Source organism: Mytilus galloprovincialis, chromosome 11 (assembly GCF_965363235.1).
Source record: "Mytilus galloprovincialis chromosome 11, xbMytGall1.hap1.1, whole genome shotgun sequence".
NCBI lineage: Eukaryota > Metazoa > Mollusca > Bivalvia > Mytilida > Mytilidae > Mytilus > Mytilus galloprovincialis.
The window spans coordinates 80,304,408-80,328,123 of NC_134848.1; the positions used below are offsets into that span (position 1 = coordinate 80,304,408).

Consider the following 23,716-nt stretch of genomic DNA (forward strand, 5'->3'; position numbering starts at 1 on the left):
GTACTGTGTTACAACCTTATATTTTCGATACAAGAAAAGTTAGCAGTAGGCACTGAAACCTGAATTATTTAGTTGAAACTACGGGTCCGAGTAATTTAGAGCGATTCAGGTGGTGTTTTGTCGATATCAAAATAGAACAAGTAAGAATACCGGCAAGAGAAGAATTACAATTTGCCTCTTGAAATTTGCAAATTTGACGATATTTGTGATGATATCTAGAGTAGTTATGAATGTAAGATGTGTTTTCAGTCCAATGGATGCATCTGTCGTAGATTTATCACTTGTTTGTAATACTGATGCCTTTTGTTATCTATTGATCATGAGTTTCTTTGTCTAATACGTTCTCTTATTTATTTGTATTGCAGTCCTGTTATATTATGTTGTCATTCCAATGTTATATTTAACATTGCCATTTAAGTGCGATGTTTGGCATGTCACAAAACCAGGTTCAACCCACTATTTTTATCTTCAAAAATGTCCTGTACCAAGGCAGGAAAATGGGCATTGTTATATTATAGTTTCTGTGTGTGTAACATTTTAACGTTGTGTTTCTGTTGTGTCGTTTTTTTTTATATGCCCGTCTTTTAGACGGGACGTACTATGTCCGTCCGTCTCTTCGTCTGTCTGTCCGTCCGTCGTCCACACATCGGACAATAACTCAAAAACACTTTCACCGATTTCCATGAAACTTAAGTGAATTGTTTATATCTATTGACGTAAGCTCCCTTTCGTTTTTTTTTTAATTTCAGATTTTAAGTTTTGGATTTATCGGGCTTTATTCATAAAATAGGGGGTCCGTCGTCTATACTTCGGACAATAGCTCAAAAACACTATCACCAATTTCAATGAAACTAAGGATAATTGTTTATATCTATTGACGTAAGCTCCCTTTCGTTTTTTTTTTATTTCAGATTTTATGTTTTGGATTTATGGGGCTTTATTCATAAAAAAGGGGGTCCGTCGTCCACACTTCGGACATTGACTCAAAAACACTTTCACCAATTTCCATGAAACTTAAGTGAATTGTTTATATCTATTGACGTAAGCTCCCTTTCATTTCTTTTTAATTTCAGATTTTAATTTTTGGATTTATGGGGCTTTATTCATAAAAAAGGGGGTCCGTCGTCTACACTTCGGACGATAACTCAAAAACACTTTCACCAATTTCCATGAACCTTAAGTGATTTGTTTATATATATTGACGTAAGCTCCCTTTCGTTTTTTTTTAATTTCAGATTTTAAGTTTTGGATTTATGGGGCTTTAATCATAAAAAAGGGGGATTTTTAACAATTCGGACAATAACTCAAAAAGGTTTTCACCAAAGTCCATGAAACTTTGGTGAATTGTTTATATATATTGATGTTAGCCCCTTTTCAATTTTTCTAAATTTGAGATTTTACATTTCCGTGTTAAGAATTTGTATTGCTTAAAAGAGCAATGAACGTATCAAGCGCAGCCCTTTATTAGCTCACCTGGCCCACAGGGCCAAGTGAGCTTTTCCCATCACTTTGCGTCCGGCGTCCGTCGTCGTCCGTCGTCGTCGTCGTTAACTTTTACAAAAATCTTCTCCTCTTAAACTACTGGGCTAAATTTAACCACACTTGGCCACAATCATCATTTGGAAATCTAGTTTGAAAATTGTGTCCGGTGACCCGATCAACCAACCGAGATGGCTGAAATGGCTAAAAATAGAACATAGGGGTAAAATGCATTTTTTGGCTTATAACTCAAAAACCTAAGCATTTAGATCAAATCTGTTTTTGTTTATTATAATGAATGATATTATAAATAGAGATAAACTGTAAAGTGCAATAATGTTCAGCAAAGTAAGATTAACAAATTGGTCAACACGACCAAAATGGTCAGTTGACCCCTTTAGGAGTTTTTGCCCTTTATAGTCAATTTTAAACAATTTTTTTGTAAATCTTATTAATCTTTTACAAAAATCTTCTCCTCTGAAACTACAAACTTGGCCACATTCATCATAGGAGTATCTTGTTTCAAAAATGTGTCAGGTGACCCGGTCAACCAACCAAGAAGGCCGTCATGGCTAAAAATAGAACATAGAGGTAAAATGCAGTTTTATGCAGGCTTATAACTCAAAAACCAAAACTTTAAAAGCAAATCTGACATGAGGTTAAATTATTTATCAGGTCAAGATCTATTTGCCTTGAAAAATTCAGATGAATCGAACAATCTGTTGTTGGGTTGCTGCCCCTGAATTGGTAATTTTAAGGAACTTTTGCTGTTTTTGGTTATTATCTTGAATAATATTATAGATAGAATTAACAGTGAACAGCAATAGTGTTCAGCAAAGTAGGATTTACAAATAAGTCAACATGATCGATATGGTCAGTTGACTCCTTTAGGAGTTATTGCCCTTCATAGTAATTTTTTTTACATTTTTCATAAAATTTTGTAGGTTTTTAGAAAATACTTTCCACTGTAATTACTTGACCAAGTGCATTATAGATAGAGATAATTGTAGCAACAAGAATGTTTAGTAGAGTACAAACACATCAACATCATCAAAACACAATTTTGTTATGAATCTATCTGTGTCCATTGTTTAATATGCACATAGTCCAAGGTGAGCGACGCAGGCTCTTGAGAGCCTCTAGTTTCTCTTATATTAGAGTGTGAATTCACATAACTATAAGAAGTGTCACGGTACTTTTCTGTCCCAAATTCATGTATTTGGTTTTGATGTTACATGTATATTTGTTTTCTCATCGGTATTTGTCTAATGCTTAGTCCGTTTCTGTGTATGTTATATTTTAATGTTGTGTCTTTGTTCTCCTCTTATATTTCATGCGTTTCTCTCAGTTTTAGTATGTTACTCCAATTTTGTTTTTGTCCATAGATTTACGAGTTTTGAACAGCGGTATAATACTGTTTTCTTTATATACCAGTAGTGGTGAAGTACCACCAACTCATAATACAGTTGGGTGCAGACCAAGCACTACCTGTGGACGGGCGACAAAAGTTAATGCGGCGTTTCGTATTGTATGTGCCATTTCTTCAGCGAATTAAAGTAAATTAACTTTCCATAATTGGAACAATAGCTCAAATCACTCTCATCTTTGTTCAAAATTTACATTCAACTCGGTGGAACTTTGTTTCCACCGACGAACACCGGGTACATTTAAACATCGAGACAGATGAAAACACCCAATTAAATAATCTAAATAAAACTGTATAATAACATTTTAATTGAATAAAACTCTCTGATTTTGTTGCAATAAATGTACCACTACGGAAAATAAATAATATTATCGTTAACACGGTGATGTGCAATATTTTACCTTTAAAATTAGACTAAAAAAACATCGTGACATGAGCGTTTGTTTTTTGCATAGTTTTGATCTCTAACATGTTGAAATATATCAACTACAAAAATTATACATTTTCTGTCTAAAACTGGTCTGATGTATAAAATGTTACCATCAATATTTGAATATAAGAGAAAACATTCTGTGGTCACCGATGAAGTGTGATGAGATTCACTTAATATATTGAAATTTATCAACTACCTAAAAAAATAATACATTATATGTCTAAAATTGATGTGTTGTAAATAATATGATCCTACATTTATAAATATAAGAGTAGAATTTGTATTGTCACTAATACAGTAAGCTGAAATTCCTTTAACTTGTTGACTTTTATCATCCGCCACAAAAATATAATACATTTTGTCTAAAATTGGTCAAATGTATAATATTTGACCACCATTTTTTTATATAAGAGTACAAATTATCTGGTCACTTATGAAGTAAGCTGAAATTCCCATCATATATTGAAATGTATCAACCGTCATGAAAAAATAAGACATTATCTGTCTAAAACTGATGTGTTGTATATACTATGACCCTAACTCTATAAATTTAAGGGTAGAATTTGTATTGTCACAGATGAAGTTTTCAACTAAAAGCTGAAAGTCCTTTAATTTAATGAATGTTATCATCCGCCACAAAAAGTTAATACATTTTCTGACTAGTGCTGGTCTGATGCACTTCGGTGTTGACTCGAATACCAATAATGTGATCATTTTTATAAATTCCCTGTTTACAAAACGTTGATTTTTAAAAAAAAACCAAGGATTTTCTTATCCCAGGTATAGATTACTTTAGCCGTATTTGGCACATCTTTTTGGAATGTTTGATCCTCAATGCTCTTTAACTTTGTACTTGTTTGGCTTTATAGATATTTTGATATGAGTGTCACTGACGAATCTTATGTAGACAAAACGCGCGTCTGGCGTGCTAAATTATAATACTGGTACCTTTGGTAATTATTTACACCACTGGGTCGATGCCACTGCTGGTGGACGTTTCGTCCCCGAGGATATCACCAGCCCAGTAGTCAACACATCGGTGTTGACATGAATATCAATAATGTGGTCATTTTTATAAATTACCTGTTTACAAAACTTAGAATTTTTCGAAAAACTAAGGGTTTTCTTTTCCCAGGCATAGATTACCTTAGCAGTATTTGGCACAACTGTTTTGGAAATTTGTACTTGTTTGACTTAATAAATATTTTGATATGAGCGTCACTGACGAGTCTTATGTAGACGAAACGCGCGTCTGACGTACTAAATTTTAATCCTGGGACCTTTAATAACTATTTACACCACTGTGTCGATGCCACTGCTGGTATACGTTTCGTCCCCGAGGGTACCACCAGTCCAGTAGTCAAAACTTTGGTGTTTTTTTTATTTTTTATGAAAAAGAGTAAAAATGATATGGTCACTTATGAAGTGTATTGAAATTCACTTAAAATATATTAAAATATATAAATCACAATAAAAAAAAGAAGATATATTTTCTGTCTTAAACTGGTATGTTGTAAATTATATGACCCTCAATCTTAAAATTTCAAATTATAATTTTATCGTCACCAATGAAGATAGCTGTAATTCCTTAAATTTGTTGGATTTTATCATCCGCTACATAAAAATGATACATTTTCTGTCTTAAAATGGTCTGATGTATACAATGTGACCTTCAATTTTTCAATATAAGAGTAAAAAGTATATGGTCACACTTCAGAAGTAAGCTGAAATTCCCTTAATATGTTGAAATTAATCAACTGTGATACTAAATAAATAAATTATCTATCTAAATTGATGTTTAGTATATGAATTGGACACTAAATCTATAAATTAAAGAATGAAATTTCTAAAGTCACTCATAAAATGATAAAGAAAGCTGAAATTCCTTTTATTTGTTGAATTTAGCATCCGTCTTCAATTTTGTTTTCATTTTATGTTTTTAACTGGTCTGATGTATTAAATTTAAAAATTAAATTGTAATTAGTAATACATGTTTTTCAAAATGATTTTGTGTCCTTACAACAGAAGCTGTGACATGTCCAGTCATTTAAAAGTGTAAGTCATAAGCTTCCGTAAAAAGTTAATTAAAACTTCTTTACATGTTCGTGTACAATTATTGCACAGTACTTTGTTTAACCGTAGTTTATTTAGAACTGAATGTTTCCAAAAACAGGTTGTTAATAGTCGATATATTTCCCTCATGTTACAAATGCACATGTTATGCATTGTTCTTTTGGTAACATATGAATTAAGAAAATCAGTACAATAATTCGAAACATTATTGTTGGAATCAAAGGTAAAATGCCACACTTATCGATTAACACTTTTTAATAATAGTAAAATGTGTCGGACTAAAGTCTTTTAACCAAAATGAAAAGATGTCTTGTCTATTTATAGATTACTACAAAAGTAAACGCTAAAAGGCTGGTCTCTTGTACTGAGTTTACTTAAGACTAACAAATTAAAACATGTAAAAAACATCTGATTGTTCATTAATATCGTCTTCATGATTGCTACTTAAATCATCTGTACAATCTGCTTGCTCATACCCAGGTTTTTTTTACGTTTAAACACGTGTTTGTTACTACCCGATCTTTAATTCAGATACACTAAACATCATCTAATTTGTTATTGGGAGTAGCATGTCTATTACCCAATAAGAAATAATCAAATATTTCAATCAGGTTAATATAAATTTATTTGTCTCAAATATCTAAATTCATGTTTTATATATGACAGAATCTTGTCTGTATACCAGCTTTGATTATTTGTAATATCTTCAATTTTTCACTTATTCTTACAACATTTGTATAAACTTCAAGATTATAAAAAACCGGTTTTTTTCTAAAGTGAACATTGATTGGTTAAATATTTCTCCGTGTGTTTGAATTTGTTTGTTAGCCTTTTGGTCATGAATGTTTGTCTCTAATATTTAATTAACTGTGCATTTGTATTTAGATATCGCAGATCAAATTTATTCGTTCATTGTGTAATCATACGTTTTTTGATTGAGTTAAGTCTGCCAATTGATATTTTATCGTATGTTTTTCTATGTTGTGATGTTATGCTATTGTTTCAGGAAAAAGGGAGGAAGTTTGGGCCCATTAAAACGTTTAATCCCGCTGCAAATGTTTGCACCTGTCCTAAGTCAGGAATCTGATGTACAGTAGTTGTCGTTGGTTTATGTAATATATACGTGTTTCTCGTTTCTCGTTTTGTTTATATAGATTATACCGTTGGTTTTCCCGTTTGAATGGTTTTACACTAGTAATTTCGGGGCCCTTTATAGCTTGTTGTTCGGTGTGAGCCAAGGCTCCGTGTTGAAGGCCGTACTTTAACCTATAATGGTTTAATTTTTAAATTGTTATTTGGATGGAGAGTTGTCTCATTGGCACTCACACAACATCTTCCTATATCTATCAACTCCATGTGGTCATGTACAAGGAAGATGCTGAAATTTTAATTCGGTATGGAGCGGATGTTTATAGTAGAGACATCAATGTGAGTATGCATGACTTTGTAAATGTAAACGAGAGCTAAAAATGTCAACACAGATGTATAAAACGTTGATTTATAGTATGGTTCCTTGCATAAAAAAATGAAAAACTGAGTTTACATGAACATTTCAATAAAATGCACATACCAGACTTGTCACAATTATACATAAGAACATATAATGACAAAATGTGGATAAACTAGTGTGCTGCAAGCTGTTTTTTTTTTATCTAAGATAACTGCCACATCAAACGTTTTGCGGTTTTTATCCAACGCAATTAAGGTTTGAACGTAGTTTTCAATTTAGACTCGTATATATATACCCATGTGGTCGTGTGGTCTATTCGGTGTCACGATATCACAGTAGCATGAGTTCGAATCCCGGCGACATCTGAATTCCCAAAGGTGAAATTTGTGTCCGGTTACTCCGGCTTTCGAACTGGACTCTTACATTTTTCAATTATACTAGTTTTAATTACAGTTAGCAGGGATGTGAAAATACACAGCCACGTTCTATTACCTTAGTAAAAATTTATCACTCATTCTTCTTATCATCAAATTACTATATTTTTGGGATGATTAAATACGCAGTCTCTGTTGCAATTGCTCTACTGTTGTCAAATTTTTAATATTATACCGGCTTAGATCTGTCAGGACTGTTTATTGAGACTGCATTTCCAGTCAGTTGTTTAACATCTCCACTGTCACCACCTTTGGGAATTCAGAGATGTGCCAGTTCACATCGTAAATAACTAATTTTATTTTGGCATATCTTTGTAGTCTTTGCGCCGTGTGTGGACATTTTAAAATTGTTCCAGCGGTCGCTTAAATTGTATCAATTTCAAGATTTTGATATAGTCTTAATTTGAATTGACCTGATACAATTTGCATCTTGCAATTACCGCGGAAGGATATCTGTTATCCGAAATATCTAACATATTGTTCGCTTTATTGTGTTCGTGGTGATGGTGTACCCTTTTTGACTTGTTATATACTAGTATTATATTTTGTAGTGTACTGAATCCTGTTTATATGATCCATAGCCCCGTAAGATTTATCGTCGACTATTTATTCAGTCATTTGATATATTTGTACATATATTCATACTTTAGGGTGATTCACCTTTACACGAAGCAGCGAGCCGAGGAGAAGAATCCGTAGTAAAAACTTTGATTAGTGCTGGCGCCAATGTTTCTGCTCGAAATAATGAGGTAAACATTCTAAATATTTTGTTTACACTGTACGTACAATTTAACATTATTAACAAGGATCATAAGCAAAGTAGCAGAACTTTTGTATGGTTATCCATATAGTTAAGATTGCATTATGTTATACTGCTCAATGACAGTTAAAATTATTAATTAGCAATTGGATGTCCTTTGATAGTAATTACAATTTTCCTGCAATATTGGATAGTGCCTAGAATGTCAACTTACTATTAGGCAAAATATAAGGGATTATTTGTATTTCCATACCGGGGAACTGAACTCACATGTATATAGACCCCGTATATATATAAGAACAATGCATATCATCGACAGCCGCCTTTTATTCTAACAGCAGCCGAACAAAAACCAATCATGTTTTTTAAAAGTTGCATTCTCGTATGCATTGGACACGGAACACCAATCACAATACAGAAATATAATGCATTTAGCCAAGGACTGTTTGATTGAAAAAAATTACAACATGCTATCAATTGTTACGATTGTAAGAACTACAAGTATCGATGGTTGAAAATGCAACATATCTACCAATATCGTTCTTCGTCTGTCATCAACAGAAGTGGTTACTCTGGAAAAAAAAAGATATTTCAAAATTGACATATATGCTTTATGTCAATTTTTAGTTAACGATATATTATTAAGTAGATTTGATATTGGTTTGATTTTTTACTGTTCAATTAGTTCTACTGACTGAAATGCAAATTTTTTTTGATGCTACAAAAAGGACAGTTTAAAAATCAGTATGAATTTTTGTGTTAATTATTTCCTGTTAAAGGAAATGTGTATTGTATAATAACACATACGAATAGAAAAATAAAATGTCAAGGTATAAATTAATCTGTTGTCATTAAACAACACTTTACAATTCGATTACAAAGATAAGTAAATACCTATATACATGATATATATATATATAAACTTACAATGTTTTGTTTTGTTTACTTAGACCGTTAAATTACCCATAAATTAATATGTGTTATTCCTTCTGCTACACATCCAATAACTAGAAAAGCAACTTTTGGTATAGCTAACTAATAAAATATCTAAAGTGTCTTTGTATGAACAGATGAAAGAATGCTCTCGTCAAAATAATGTTTTCCAAAGCTAGTTATATATCATACGTGTATAAACAGATGAATGAGTGTCTTCGTCACCCAAGCAGATAGTTCTCTTTCATTTATTCTACTTGTTTAGACTACCATTGTGAAATGAATATAGCTAAATATACAACATCGGATTATATTTCAGGGAGCAACACCTTATGAATTAGCAGAAAAGGGATACCAAAAAAATGAGGGAAATTCTTTTTTTGCAAATAAATACAAGAATACATTGAATTACATCAAGGCAAGCAATATATTTATTGTCTTAACTCTATTTGAATATTTTTCCTTGGTTATATAGTACAAGAGCACGATCTGCACAACCAATTTGGTACAAGATCGAATATCGCCGTGGATAATAATTGTTGCATGAACAGTATCAATACGTATATAGCTGTACCTATTTTTTTAGACAATGCATTTGTTTTTTAATATGTGACGATCGCATATTGTCGTTTTCAAATTAATCAGCTTGTATTATAAATATGGTACATAACAGACATTTTACGACATTCATCTCCTTCATTTACGTTCAAATGAACTCAACATAGATAACAGGATAGGAATTTTGTACTTGGTACAGACGCGCATTACGTCTACAAAAGACTCACCAGAGACGCTCAAATCAAAAACAGTAAAAACTGCAAAATAAAGTATGATCATGATGATGGTGAAGAGCATAGTAGACCACAAATTCCTAATCGTTTTGTCAAACACAACTAAGTTATCTATTACTGGGGCAGACCAGCTTTATAATTGCAACACAATAACAGTTGTGTAAACAGTTAAGTTATAGTTATGGACATATCATATAGACGCAACACCTATAAACGGCTTAGATGTTTGATCATACATACTTTTTGACATTGAAGATATGTGCGTTGTGAATTCAAATTTTCAAATTGAGTCAGTATTTTTGCAAAATGGTTTTAAAAACACCGACTCACCAAAATAGTTTGAAAGTAGTCATTATATTACAAATGACCTTCGGAACAACTATAATATGTGTCTTAACAGAAAATTCTTTAAAGTGCATGTGACATACTAAACATACATGTAGTACCAGTTACCATTTGTTTTTACTTTAAGGATGCATTAGAACCACAAACTCTTCCCGACAAAAAACACGAAGAATATAATAAACAATCCAACTTTCCGAAAGCTGGACCGTCCAAACAGAAAGTTGGTAAGTGTAGAGTGTTAAATTAATGCAAGAACGTGTATCTACTTCAACGCATATTGCTGTTACATGCATGTAATATCATTATGGCTCATTTATACCAAATGACACTAAATTTAGTCCTGGTATCTACGATGAGTTTATTTCAGATCAGGACAATGGCGAAAAATGTATAGGCAAAATTCTCCAAATGATATAAACTACTTGATTATTTGTATACTTAAGTTTGATTGGATCTGTCAAGGTAGGTTCGACAAAAGTGTTTCTTTCGTGAATTCATCAGTTTAATAAACAAAATGTCAAGAATCATTTGATGTTGTGTTTGCAGCATGGCGATGCTATGTCGTATAACGAATGATTTAAACACAATTTGATTGGATTGAAAAGTAACTTTACAGCAAGACACCTCCGCCATACAATAATCTTACAGTTAAACCATCTGTAACGAAAACAGAGAAAGTCAAATAGCCTATTTGTCGATATTCTATTCTTCAAATGCATGGTTTTGTCTTTTCCGGAAAGTGATCAAGTAATACTTTTACATATATATATATATTTTAGAGAAAGATATTAAACTACCGTGGTTAGTTGATGCTGATAAGTTCAAACGACTGCTTTCACATGGAGAATACCTGTCTTATGAAAACCGTTTGAGTCTTGGTAGTACATTTATTGTTGATAGACACAATTTTCAAGTATTTCACATTATATTTATGTTATTCGTACTTATCCTTAAATCTACAATAGTGCAATTTAGCAGATGCACCTCAACAATAACGCAAACAATTGCAGGAATCGGATTGCTAAAAGTGCTTGAACGAACACAACAGCATCATGAGCATGAGCAGTAATGTGAAAGAAACAATTGTGGACTGCAGTTAGAAAAACAACACACTTTAAAAATGTATTTTGAAAAGATTGTTTTTTTAGTTGTGTGATAAACACACCTTGGTAATGTTTCTATACAAGCATGTGTAATTGAACACATCTACCGCTTTTATGGCAATGTTGAACATAACATTTAAATGACAACACTACATGATAGGATTACAATACAAATAAGTGTAGAACATAAAGGACAGAGAAATACACTTATAATAGCTAATAAAAATTACCAGGTTTGAATTTTAAAACGTCAAGCTAACTAGTGACGGTCAGATGAAAAAAGTTCGAAAACCAAAAAAGCAAAGTTAAGGAGCATTGAAAGTTCAAAAAAAAAAATTTGCCCAATACGGCTAGGTTTTTCTGCCTGGAATTAGAACATCCTTATTTTTAAAAAAAATTCATACTTTGGCAAACAGTATATGTTTATAAAATGACTATATAATAAATATATATGATAGAACCGGTGACTAAATACATAATAAAAAAGGATAGACAAAACAATCTTAACCAGCACATAAACAGTGGCAGCCGCGTAAGCCAAATCAATAAACGCACAAAGGGACGTCACATTTGATATTTTTTATTTAAAAGAAATTCCTAAAAATAGGATAGAACTAGGATAAAATTCAAGATTAGGTTTGTAATGCTAATATATCAGTTATTATTGATAATGACAATTACAATATTAATTTATATCAATTTGTGGTAGTAATTAGATTATTAGTTTTATTATCTAACTATGTTATTGTTTCTTCTAAATCAAACTGTAAACCAAGTATATATCGTATACATTTAGTTGAACCAACCTAAAATCTAATAGATGAACTGGATGATTAGTTATCTTTACCATAACACACGAATACAACAGAAAAAAAAGATAAGATTTTCATCAACAAAAGATAAGACATTTGACAAAATCTTATTTATAATATTATCAACAAAATAACAAATTATCACTAAAACTAAATTATCATTTAAACTAAATACATGAATTTAGGATAGAAAAGTACCGTGTCACGTCTTATAGCAATGCGAATTCTCACTCAGCAAAACAGTAACAATCGAGAATAAGTGACGTTCGGTAATTAAAAGATCAGGCGACGTAATGACAAACCACAGTCTAACACGTGGTAAAAATGTCCTTAGTTAGTTTTGGCAAAGACACATCGTATGAATCAACTAATTCGTGATGACGACCGTAAAATTTACGGAGTGTCATTTTTAATCTGTCCTCCTCATAACTTTGTTACACAAAGGATAAATGCATACATTGTCAGAATGAAAACTCAATGTTAAGCCAACATTATGAAAATTACATTGCTTACAAAGCTGGAGTTGCTGTTCGGAAATAAACTAAGGTATCTTTGTCCAGTATATTGGACTAAGATTATGCATCCTTCTTTAGCACCGATAAGAAACTGAAAACAATGACGGCCGGACATTTATAAATGCCTTCATTATATTTGTAACCATAATATTGTTTTATATCAACTGAATGTTTCTGAACTGGCCCTAAAAAAGTTACGAGATATGTTATTGACACCGAAATAAATGAGTCTACCAATTCGATAATCCTTCAGTTAATACAAACTAAATATGTAAAGCACACCTACTTTAGATAATTTCAAGTGTGCATCAATTGGTTTAACACCGCAATGTATGTCATTGATAATGTATAAAGACAAACGACGACTAGATGAAAGAGACACTGCGAATACAAAAGTTTTATGAAAGACAAAACCAGTTTACAATACATTACCTAGACAAAAAAGCTTCTGGTTACATGTATAAGGTGATGTTTGAAGAAAGAAAAAAAAACATAATGTATTAAGCGGAAGGATTTGCGTATTTATCTATGAAGCATATATTCCTAAAAGACCACACAAACAATGATGTTCGAATGTTGACTGCAACCTTATCAAATGTAGTTGTTCGATACCTTCCTTTCCCTAAAAAAGCGGATTAAATGTTGAAAAAATCACTTTTTCAAGAACATTTCATAACACTGTATTTTGTATCAAACAATCAATATGCTTGAGATAAATAACTTCGACACCTGATATATTTGAATCATTGATATTCCTTAAATATCTTAAAATACATTTGTATAACGACAATTAGTTATCAAAGGTACCAGGATTATAATTTAGTACGCCAGACGCGCGTTTCGTCTACATAAGACTCATCAGTGACGCTCATATCAAAATATTTATAAAGCCAAACAATTACAAAGTTGAAGAGCATTGATGATCCAAAATTCCAAAAACATTGTTGACTTCAAATTAGAAAAAAAAGAATCTATTTTCTTTGCATCTTTTTTCATTTTTATACTCGTATTTTGTTTTCTATTAGGTGGTCCCTGTCGGGCCGGGAAAAGTACTTTAGCAAGTGTGCTAATTGACGAAGAAATTCCTCTTAAGTGGAATTCTACCGACGGACTTGTCATATTTTTTGGAAGGAATGGTATCAATATAGAAAAAAAGAAAATGGTTCCACTTAAAAAAGGTACTTTTGATATAATGTTATCTAAGACCATACTCACATTTATTTTGTTTCCAATTGTGAATCATACATTGGTTTCATTATGAAAAAAAAAAAGACTTAACATGACATCAGTGTTAAAAAGATATATAAGAATAGTATTAATTTGTATCGATTAACTAGTTTGATTCGTTCAGGAAAAGTCACATGTTAAACTATATTTTTGAAGGTATATAGAAAACGGCGGCCAGCAAAAAGCATATTGTACATCAAAAAGCATATTGCACGGTTATTTCTAGAATTTTTAAAAACTGATTTTCTTTGTGACGTCGAGTAATGAATATCATGATATGGTTATTAAAAATGAGATTTTGTTTTATGTATTATCGATTATTTCAAAAAAACCATAACATAAATAAAATGACTACTAATATGTTGTTATTTTCTAGGAGACACTATGATATTTATAAAATTTCAACAATATTAAATGATCGAATATATTACACTGACAATTTTGATACAAATATGGTCAGTAATAAATAATCTAGCAATTATAGCCTTTGTATGAGGTCAATACGGGATACATCTACCAACAGAAGTAGATGGACCTCGAACCTCGTCCTCAGTCAATATACTTCTTTCAGGATAATATATCCTCGCAAAGGCTATAATTTTATCGTAATACGAAAAAAACATACATTAGACATTTGACAACATGGTTAAATGTACATATATAAAATATCAACCCTTTGTTTCAGAATTTTCGATTCATACAAACACATTACGAACGAAAACAGTTACAAATGTATGTTATTGCATGAACATGCAAGTACTCGTAAATCTTTGCTAATGGACTAAATAGATGTATTATTCCGTTTTCCTAGAATGGTTGATTGATAGTTGTTCACTGAACTTCAACATGCAATTATTTTATACAAATCTAGGACGAGACATAATTAACGGTTCATCTAATGCATAGGTTGTACTTGGAAGGACGACATGGATGTAATGAATGCTGGGCTGAACATATTTAATTATCTCGTACCGTCAAACTAATTTCCGAGTTTAACACTGTCCATCGGTAACCGTAAAAGTATCATGTGACCAAATGCTTATGTGCATGTTCCCTTTTGGTTAGTTAATGACATATACATTGTTTTATAATTAACGGCTTTGTTAAGATGGCCCAGACATAATGTTTTTTGTCATTCAGTATCCTGTTTGAATCAAATACAAAAGAGGATATTAACAGTCTCTTGACAAAGAACGTCACATTGGGTGGTTTTATGTTTACTTTTTACATACAGTTACTAGTATATAAATGATATCGAATACAGAATACAGAATATTTTTGAAATTATAAAACAATATTTTTCAAAAAAGTGAAGTATCATGTATACAGTTACAGAATCCCGTTTCGATGTAAACGTTTTAACAGTTTCTGTTATTGTGTTTATTATAAATCTAAATATCTAAGTATAACACATAATTGATATGTAATTTATACTTCAATATACATATTGTATCAACATTTAAAGGTGAACGAGGTCATGAAGTGTATGCAAAAATTCTTCGAGGTAAACCAGATTTGTGTAAATCGCCTGATCTTGAAAAAAGACAGCAAATATTAGCTCCTGAAGAGACAGGTCAAGCATTTTACTTAGATGTGGCCACACCTGTATCAACAGTCAAATACACACAGAGAGATGACGCCTCTGGCCATCGTTCAACAGTTAAGGTTGCCGATAAGACGTCTGCTTCTAGTATCAAACCTTTGCCCGGACATTTTGAACCACAAGTTACCTCTGCAAGCCTTTCGACAGTAACAACTGAACTAGAATCATTAGAATTCCAGAAGCTGCAACTGCAATCGTCTATTTTAGACGAAGTAAGGAATGGAAAATATAAAATCGATATTGCACCGTCTGACTTGATAGATTTTGGTGGACAGAAATCATATGACATGACTCATCAACTGTTCATACAACACAAAGGATCATTTCTGTTGATGTTTGATGGTAGATATGGTTTAAATAATCAGTTGAAGGATTATCCTCAGGGAGTTACTGCTGCGTGTAAGTAAACTCATCATAGATAACAGGATAAGCATAATGCACACAATTAATTATGACGAGTATAATGCATTTATTTAATATTAATGATCAACTGTTTATTACATGCGGATAGCTCCATGAGGTTGAATACATGTTAATGTTGAAATTATGTTCTATTTAGACTAATCATGCTATGTTCTTGAAATACTTTAACACATTATCTTATCGTTAAAAAGTGTGCCTTTAACTCGTCAATTATAAATTGACAATTGACAATGGTTGTAAATTTTTCATTTTCGTTTTTTGGTATTTCATTAAAATGATGTATGCTTATCCTGAAATATTATTAAGAATATAGTATCATTCTATTTCTAAGAAATGAAGATACAACTTTTAAGTGTTTGTGTTTTTTTGTTTTTGTTAAGCCTATTGGAGATAAACCCTTGATAAAAAGTGGACAACATAACAATCGAATTGTGAACTTTGCAAATCATACAAAACATAAATGACTTACTTTTTTCAGCTATAATTAAACACTGGGTTGATTCAATATTGACGTACACTGCAGATACGGATGAACTAATGCCAATGATATTGTTTGCAGCAACACATAGAGATATGTGCGAGGTAGATATATATAGATATTAAATAGTATTTCACAAAGTTTAACGTAGAATACAACTATCTCTGGATAGGAAAAGAACGCCATAATTTGATTTGAAAAAAAATACCTCACATTTTAAAGATGCCACATGTCTTGATTAACATCATATTTCTTACTTTTTGAACACATGATTTAGAAAGAAAATATACATTGTCAAGGTCCTTAGAGCTACAACTAAAAGTTAATTTATATAGTAGGAATGATACTGCTATTGATTGACTAGTCGTTATATATTTAACATCTGATAGTAGATGTGTCCTATTGTCGTTTTCCGAATCACGTGTTCATTTTTGAATGTGAACTCCCTTATCGAGACATATTACACATGTATGCACACCATTAATGACTAATATTCCGTTTAACGGCTGTCTCCAAACACACAATAACGGTTTAACGCGCCATTTTCTAAAAACTAATTGATATCCGATGAAATTAATCAGTCATGACGTTCTCTCAAGTCAAATCGTTATCTCAAGTCAAATCGTTCTCTCAAGTCACATCAAAGAGGCAATGGCATACTTTTACCCAATATTAAAATTATGTACTTCCACTTTTTAGGGAGATACAAAGAAGATGAAGGAATCCTTCTTGGCAGATATCAAAGAGATGTTTTCCAGTCACGAGAAAAAGAATCACATACATCTGGAGACGCTATACTTTATTAATGGAGTAGATAAAAACGATGTAGAAATACAAAAAATGACAGATCAAATTGTCATATTTGCGATGAAGCAAACGTCTTGGGGTCAGAGAAGACCCATGCAATGGGTTCCTTTAGAGCTACAAATCTCCAACATGAAAATGAAGAACATTAACATCTTAACAAAGGAAAACCTCCAACAAGTTAATGAGCTAAATGCAGACCTGGCTTTGAATGAAAATCAAATGGATGACTTTCTTTTAGTTCAACACTCACTCGGTAAGCTGATGTATTACAACCTTCCTGGATTAGACAAGTTCATCATTATCCATCCCCCTGCATTGGTGAATATACTTAGGTCCTTCGTGACAGATGCACAATTTTGGCCGGCAGATACGGATCTGAGATACATACTTGAAACCATGACCAACACTGGAAGAATCTACAAGAGAGATCTTTTAAAGATTTGGGAACAACCCCAATTCAATCAATATATGCAAGTAGATGCAATCAAAGAATTTGTCTTAAAGCTTCTTGTCCACTTGGACATACTAATAGTCCCTAAGGCGTTTAAACAATCCTCTACAGATGTGTACCTCGTACCATGCATGATCAAAGCAACACGACCGGATTTCAACAACTTGGAAAGTCAAAGAGAGAAAACAATCTGCCTGCAATACATTCTATCTGATAGTTCGATACCTAGTGCACTAGCTTACAAAGTTATTGGAGCTGCAGTTATCGCTTGGCCATTAAAAGAGGAAAAGGACAAACCATGTCTTTATCACAAGGCTGCAGTGTTGAACGTAACTGAAGATGATGAACTCCGAATATGGGTAGACGACAACCGCGTGAATGTTTATCTGACAAACAAGAAATCATTACTCTCTATCTCACCGGATGCTGCAGCAAGCATACAGGAATGTTTGACCAAGAATATTGAGTCGTCTCTAATATTCTATCATAGCAGTTTTGGTGGGACATTGAATCCAACGAGAGTATCAGAACTGTACTATATGGAAATTGGGATTCCATGTGGAAGTGAAACTTGTTTTATATCTTCTCTTGAAGTCACAAAAACTAACAAATGGACATGCAAGAACGGAAAGGAACATAAAACAAACTACGTACGGTACTGGGTCTTTGACAAGGTAAGGAACGTTTTCTATTTGTATAACTCTTGTTCAGTATCTTGTTGCACACACACACACACACATCTTTAAATGATTGGTGTATTAGTCACGTTTGAGTTGTACGTAGAGGAAACATCCATCAGGATGAATACAACAACACATAAAAGAATTATACAAAACAAATATACAGCCTATGATTATTTGCAAGCAAAAAAAAAAAACAAAAAAACACGGACATGATGGACGGACAAATGAAGTAACTTAAGAGGTTAACACAAATACGGTGTCCAATTGTGAACGTGGGTAGCTCGTTTTTCAACTGGGTTGATCCAAAAAAAGGACAGCTGTATATCATGGACCTCTATCACAAGATTAAGTAATTTGATCTAGCTTTCAATTACAGTGAGTTTTAAAGGTTTATTTATTAATATTTAATTTGTTACAAAAATATCCGCAAACGATATTGAACATACAACTGTTCCTGTTCAACATCTTCGTGGTTTTGTTTTTATATACTTATACCGTTTGTACGTTATGCAAAATTATGATAGAAACATAGATAGATCTTTTCAAATTATATCCCTCAGGTACGAGTGTATATATATTTATTCAAATAAACTTACAAAAATATCTAAGAAGGAAGCCTGTCTTTTAATTACTGCAATACTGCTAATGTCCATGATATGTTTCTGAATAACTGAAAGCAAAGTAGAAATATGATAATATGTGTACTAGTTCAGTTTGTATTCTTTGTCTTGATATATTGTTGTCATGAACATTCTCGACTTAAAGTAAATCTTATCCAGAAAGGGCTTGTGTACGTTTTGACATTGAAATAGTATTTATTTTCTTTTATTACACTTATTGACGACTTAATACAATTACAGTCCCAAAAGACGTGCAGTGTAGGATGTGCAGGTAAATATAGTAACACTAAAAAATATAGACGCAAATCTGCATTTATAGCATTTGGTAATACATTATACAATTGGAACTAGTCATAAGATTAATATACATGTTTAAATATGCACTCATTTATAGTTCAAAAAACAGAATCAGATAATTTGGTTTCATAATACTTGTATTCTCATGTAGTAAGCATTAAATACATACATGTATCTGATGAACTTAGATAACCGTCAGTACAACGGTTATACTCACTCACAATTTAAAGGACGTTTTCAGAATACAAGTTCATTGTTCCAATTGTCAGTATAAGGAGTAGAAGTTTGGATTTGTATTTATTTTTATTTATTTAGTTTCATGAAAATACCATTATAAAACAAGATTATACGATTAAAAGGATCTTGTCTTCTGAACTAATCGTAAAATGTCATAACATACAGCTGTGTACTAATTTATGCTTTTACATGGTCAAATCAATAATCATGATGTTCGTTTTAAAATTTCTTTTGCGATCGTCCAGTACACATTACATACTTTTTAAGGTCTCACAGATATTGAACTGCAAACACAACCAAGTGATAAGCATCTTGTTAGATTGGGAAGTCAAATTGAACATGGGATGTTTAGAGAATTTTTTCTCAATTTGGGAATGGAATTGCAAAAATGGCATAGCACTGAGTCCACGTATACTACTCACAGTTCCGAGGGAATTAGATCAATGGCATTGAAACAATGGAAAACATGCAATCTATCAAAACTGAAGGATCCTACTTTGAAAGATCTTTCTGACGCTTTGCAAAAAGTGAAACTCGATAGTCATCTTGTTTGCCAGGTAAGAATCACGTTTCACCAGTTTTAGTTAAATGTCTTTCTGTCACCTTTGAAGTTCACTTTACCCGTTTTAGTTAAATGTCTTTCTGTCGCGTTTGAAGTTCACTTTACCCGTTTTAGTGTAATGTTTTTCTGTCGCGTTTGAAGTTCACTTTACCCGTTTTAGTTTGCATCATTCACTGCAGTTTATTTAACACCAACGTCATATTAATAACAGCATATACGAAACAAAAACCTAGGTTATTTCATGGTTGATGGTTTAACTCGTGAGCCTAAGTACAATACTGCTGTTTTCCTTTTGTATTTTTTTTTCTTTTGACGAGGTGATTGTATTGTCTTTGATAGACTGTTTTTGAACATCCACGGTGTGTGCCCCTTAATATTAGGAGGCTCAAATATATAATGATAGTCTTTTGATGTTTTTTTCATTTAAAATATTTATTAATCGCCTGATGAGATGCGTACTATGGCAATCCACTCTCAACTAACAAAATACGATAACAGCGTTTCAGAGATTATTATTTTCTTGTTGGATTTTTTACAGAACGTCTTTTTAAGCTGATACGTATATTTCGTGTATTCACAATTTATATAATATAAATAAGTTCAAGATTTAAATGTTTCCGTCGTGATACGAGCTGTGTAACTGGCTATCCTTAATTTTAAATTTGGGTGTTCGCTCAGATCGTTTACCTCTTTCGTTATGTATTACAAAGACTAATTTAGAACTTGAAATATGATTTTCGTTTTTAAATAAAAAAATAAATCATATCTTTTTTTATTAGATATTCAGAGAAAAAATGGATTTGGTAGGTAAGTAATAATTAAATATATGTACCTGGATCATGTGGATTGCATTTGGTACTTAATTTAATTACAAGAAACCGTACAAACAGCGATCAATTGTCGACTTATCTGCATGTTATTTTGATATTAATCGGAGTTCATTTAGATACTTGCAATAGACAAGGATATAAAGTAAGACTTATCATTTAGTTTCCTTACCAATATATTGATGATGTAATAACAAGGCATAATTCAAACTTTCCTGATTGAGTTCCAGTAATATATTACGGAACCAGAAATTAAAGAAACAATAGACATGGCTTCCTCTGTCTCATTTTTAGACTTATACCTTGATTTTGATAATCACGGTCATCTCAGTTCCATAATCTATGACAAACGACAATTAGTGTCTTTTGTTTTTGCGAATATGCTTTGACTATATGCTGTTATGTATTTTTGTTTATGTTTTTGTCATAGTGATTTATAAAGGCACCCGTAGTATACCGCTGTTTCAAAGTCATTAATCGATTCAGAAAAAAACCATGTCATGATTTCAAATAATAACCGCGATAAACATATCAACTATAAGAGGAAAACAAAGGAACAACAGGAACACTGATGTGCAACACAAACAAATGCAACATACACAGAAACATACTAATTGATTACAACTGCAATATTTCTGATTTGGTACCTGACATTTTAGGTAAAATGGTGTTCATATTATATCGCAAAACTGCATGTTGTACTTCATCTCTAAGACATAGTCTCCTTATCGTGAAACCATGTTTAGTTCGCATTTTCCTTCATACGAAAATGTCTATACCACATCTGGAATATGACAGTTGTCAAATTTTACTTTGACGTACTGGAGCTTTTCATTTTGCCATTTGATTAGGGACTTTTCTTTTAAGATTTATTTCGGAAGCTGTATTTTTGTTCTTTAACATGTAAGCTAGTACATCTTTATTTGAAATATAAGGAAATCCTATACACTATTATTTAAGTATTAACTAGACATATAAACAAAAAGCAAAACATAGATATTGTTCCTTATTCATAATACATAATAAATCATAAGATGACACTAAACTGACGATTACTTTACATGCACTAGAATATGCAGAGCTTAATCTCCAAGCGGATCCGACTGATCAACATTTGAAGGAATTGTCAAACCAAATAGGAAATTGTCCGCTTCAGTTAGGAATAGAGCTGGGATTAAGTTTCACTGAAGTTGAACAAAGTTTGTTCAGATTTCCAAAAGATCTACCTGGTTTGGTGGAAGACATATTGAAAAAATGGAAGGCAAAGTCAAAAGTAAAGACAATACTTAGTCTAATGATGGCACTTCAACGAGTTGATGCAGGTGGAGTTAGATATTTACGTGACATTGCAAAACAATAAGATCTAAATTGAAATAATCAAAATTGTGTGGAAACAAACTTAATTATACATCCCGTCAATGTGTTTGTAGTATCTTTAATTTTGCTGGTGTGTTTTGTATATACGACTTTTTGTGTTTCGTTGGATTTGATAACGTGATTTTGTACTTTTAAAGATCCTGTCAAAATGTTATTGTTCTATAATATGCTATTATGTTATATTTCTATTATAAATTAGAAAATACGTTGAACCACAAACGTCAAAATTATTTAATCACGTAGTGGAATGAACCATTTGTGGACTCTTATAAATTGTATAGGACTTTTGGACTATTTTAAATCTCGGTCCATTTCTGAAATTTCTTCTTACATACTTTTGATTTTTTACCCTGTAGGCTTACATTGCCAATGTGAAATTTTAAAATTGTTTGTATAAACATCTAACGACAAAATTATGTGACATATACATTTTCAGACGTCAGAGACGCGAAATTGTTCCTTTTTAAATTGTAACACGATGACGACTGCTGTACCCATATTTTGACTATTTTATTTTTTATGTCTGTTTAGTCTACGCATCATTGTAAACATACTTATCAAAGATTATAATTTAGTACGCCAGACGCGCGTTTCTTCTACATAAAGACTCATCAGTATAACGGATTTGATGAGACTGTCATAGACAATGAAAGGTTTAGCGCTATAAAACCAGATTTAATCCACCATTTTCTACATTTGAAAATGCCTGTACGAAGTCAGGAATATAACAGTTGTTGTCCATTTGTGTTTGATGTGTTTTGTCATTTGATTGTGCCATGTGATAAGGTACTTTACAATTTTATTTTCCTCTGAGTTCAGTATTTTTGGGATTTTACTTTTTGCTTTACCTATTAGTGTATTTTATCCATGTTATCGTTTTGTAATGGGTTTGACTGTTGTATATATATTTGAGATTCCCATGCGGTGTTATTTGTATACATTGATGAAATGTTTGCTTACTTACACAATGCTAATATCATATGATTGTTTGAAATCACACAACAAAATAAAAAAAAATTCACAAAAAATGTGTCACTGTTGCTCACATTCAGATTGTCTTTATGAAGAAGAAAAAGCTTAAGTGTATTGAAAATTTAAAGCTTTGTAAACAGTTAATATAGTTCAATCAAAAGTCTGAAGCCAAATGTACCAATCAAACAGTTTCTGTTTAAGATACCGTATTTATGTAATATATAATATATGTAAGTGGAAAATAAATCAAAATCATATCCATCCTTTCGTTCTTAATACATAGTCTTCCATAATTGTTTATTTCTTGGTTTTGTTGACCTGTCATAAGAAACAAATGTGTATTTCTTGATTTTGTTGACCTGTCTTAAGAAGCAAAAAAATTAATAACAGGAAATAATAATAGCCTTATACGTTTAAGCATTGCTGAATACACTTATATAAGAAGGTCGAAAGATACTAGAGGAACAGTCAAACTTTTAAATAAAAAATAAACTGACAATGTCATGGCTAAAAATGAAAAAAAAAAACCAAACAGACAAGTAATAGTACACAAGAAACAACATACAAAATAAAGACTTAGCAGCACGAGCCCCAACAA

General features: G+C 31.9%; 1 protein-coding gene across 1 annotated transcript; it reads left to right on the plus strand.

The window, feature by feature from the left end:
- The first annotated feature begins 10,213 nt into the window (after window positions 1-10,213).
- On the plus strand, window positions 10,214-23,379 carry LOC143052879 (uncharacterized). Its single transcript, XM_076226026.1, has 10 exons — window positions 10,214-10,348; window positions 10,904-11,002; window positions 13,580-13,732; window positions 15,247-15,783; window positions 16,286-16,389; window positions 16,985-18,217; window positions 19,087-19,117; window positions 19,648-19,937; window positions 20,722-20,749; window positions 21,840-23,379. Exons 3-10 carry the CDS (start codon window positions 13,714-13,716, stop codon window positions 22,127-22,129), a joined length of 2,532 nt encoding a protein of 843 aa, XP_076082141.1. The 5' UTR covers window positions 10,214-10,348; window positions 10,904-11,002; window positions 13,580-13,713; the 3' UTR covers window positions 22,130-23,379.
- The last annotated feature ends 337 nt before the right edge of the window (window positions 23,380-23,716 follow it).

Excerpts from the sequence above, each read along its gene's own strand:
- LOC143052879 (XM_076226026.1), top strand. Across the intron at positions 15,784-16,285 it reads TCAGGGAGTTACTGCTGCGT|CTATAATTAAACACTGGGTT; the intron begins GTAAGTAAACTC and ends TACTTTTTTCAG. Across the intron at positions 19,938-20,721 it reads ATAGTCATCTTGTTTGCCAG|ATATTCAGAGAAAAAATGGA; the intron begins GTAAGAATCACG and ends TTTTTTTATTAG.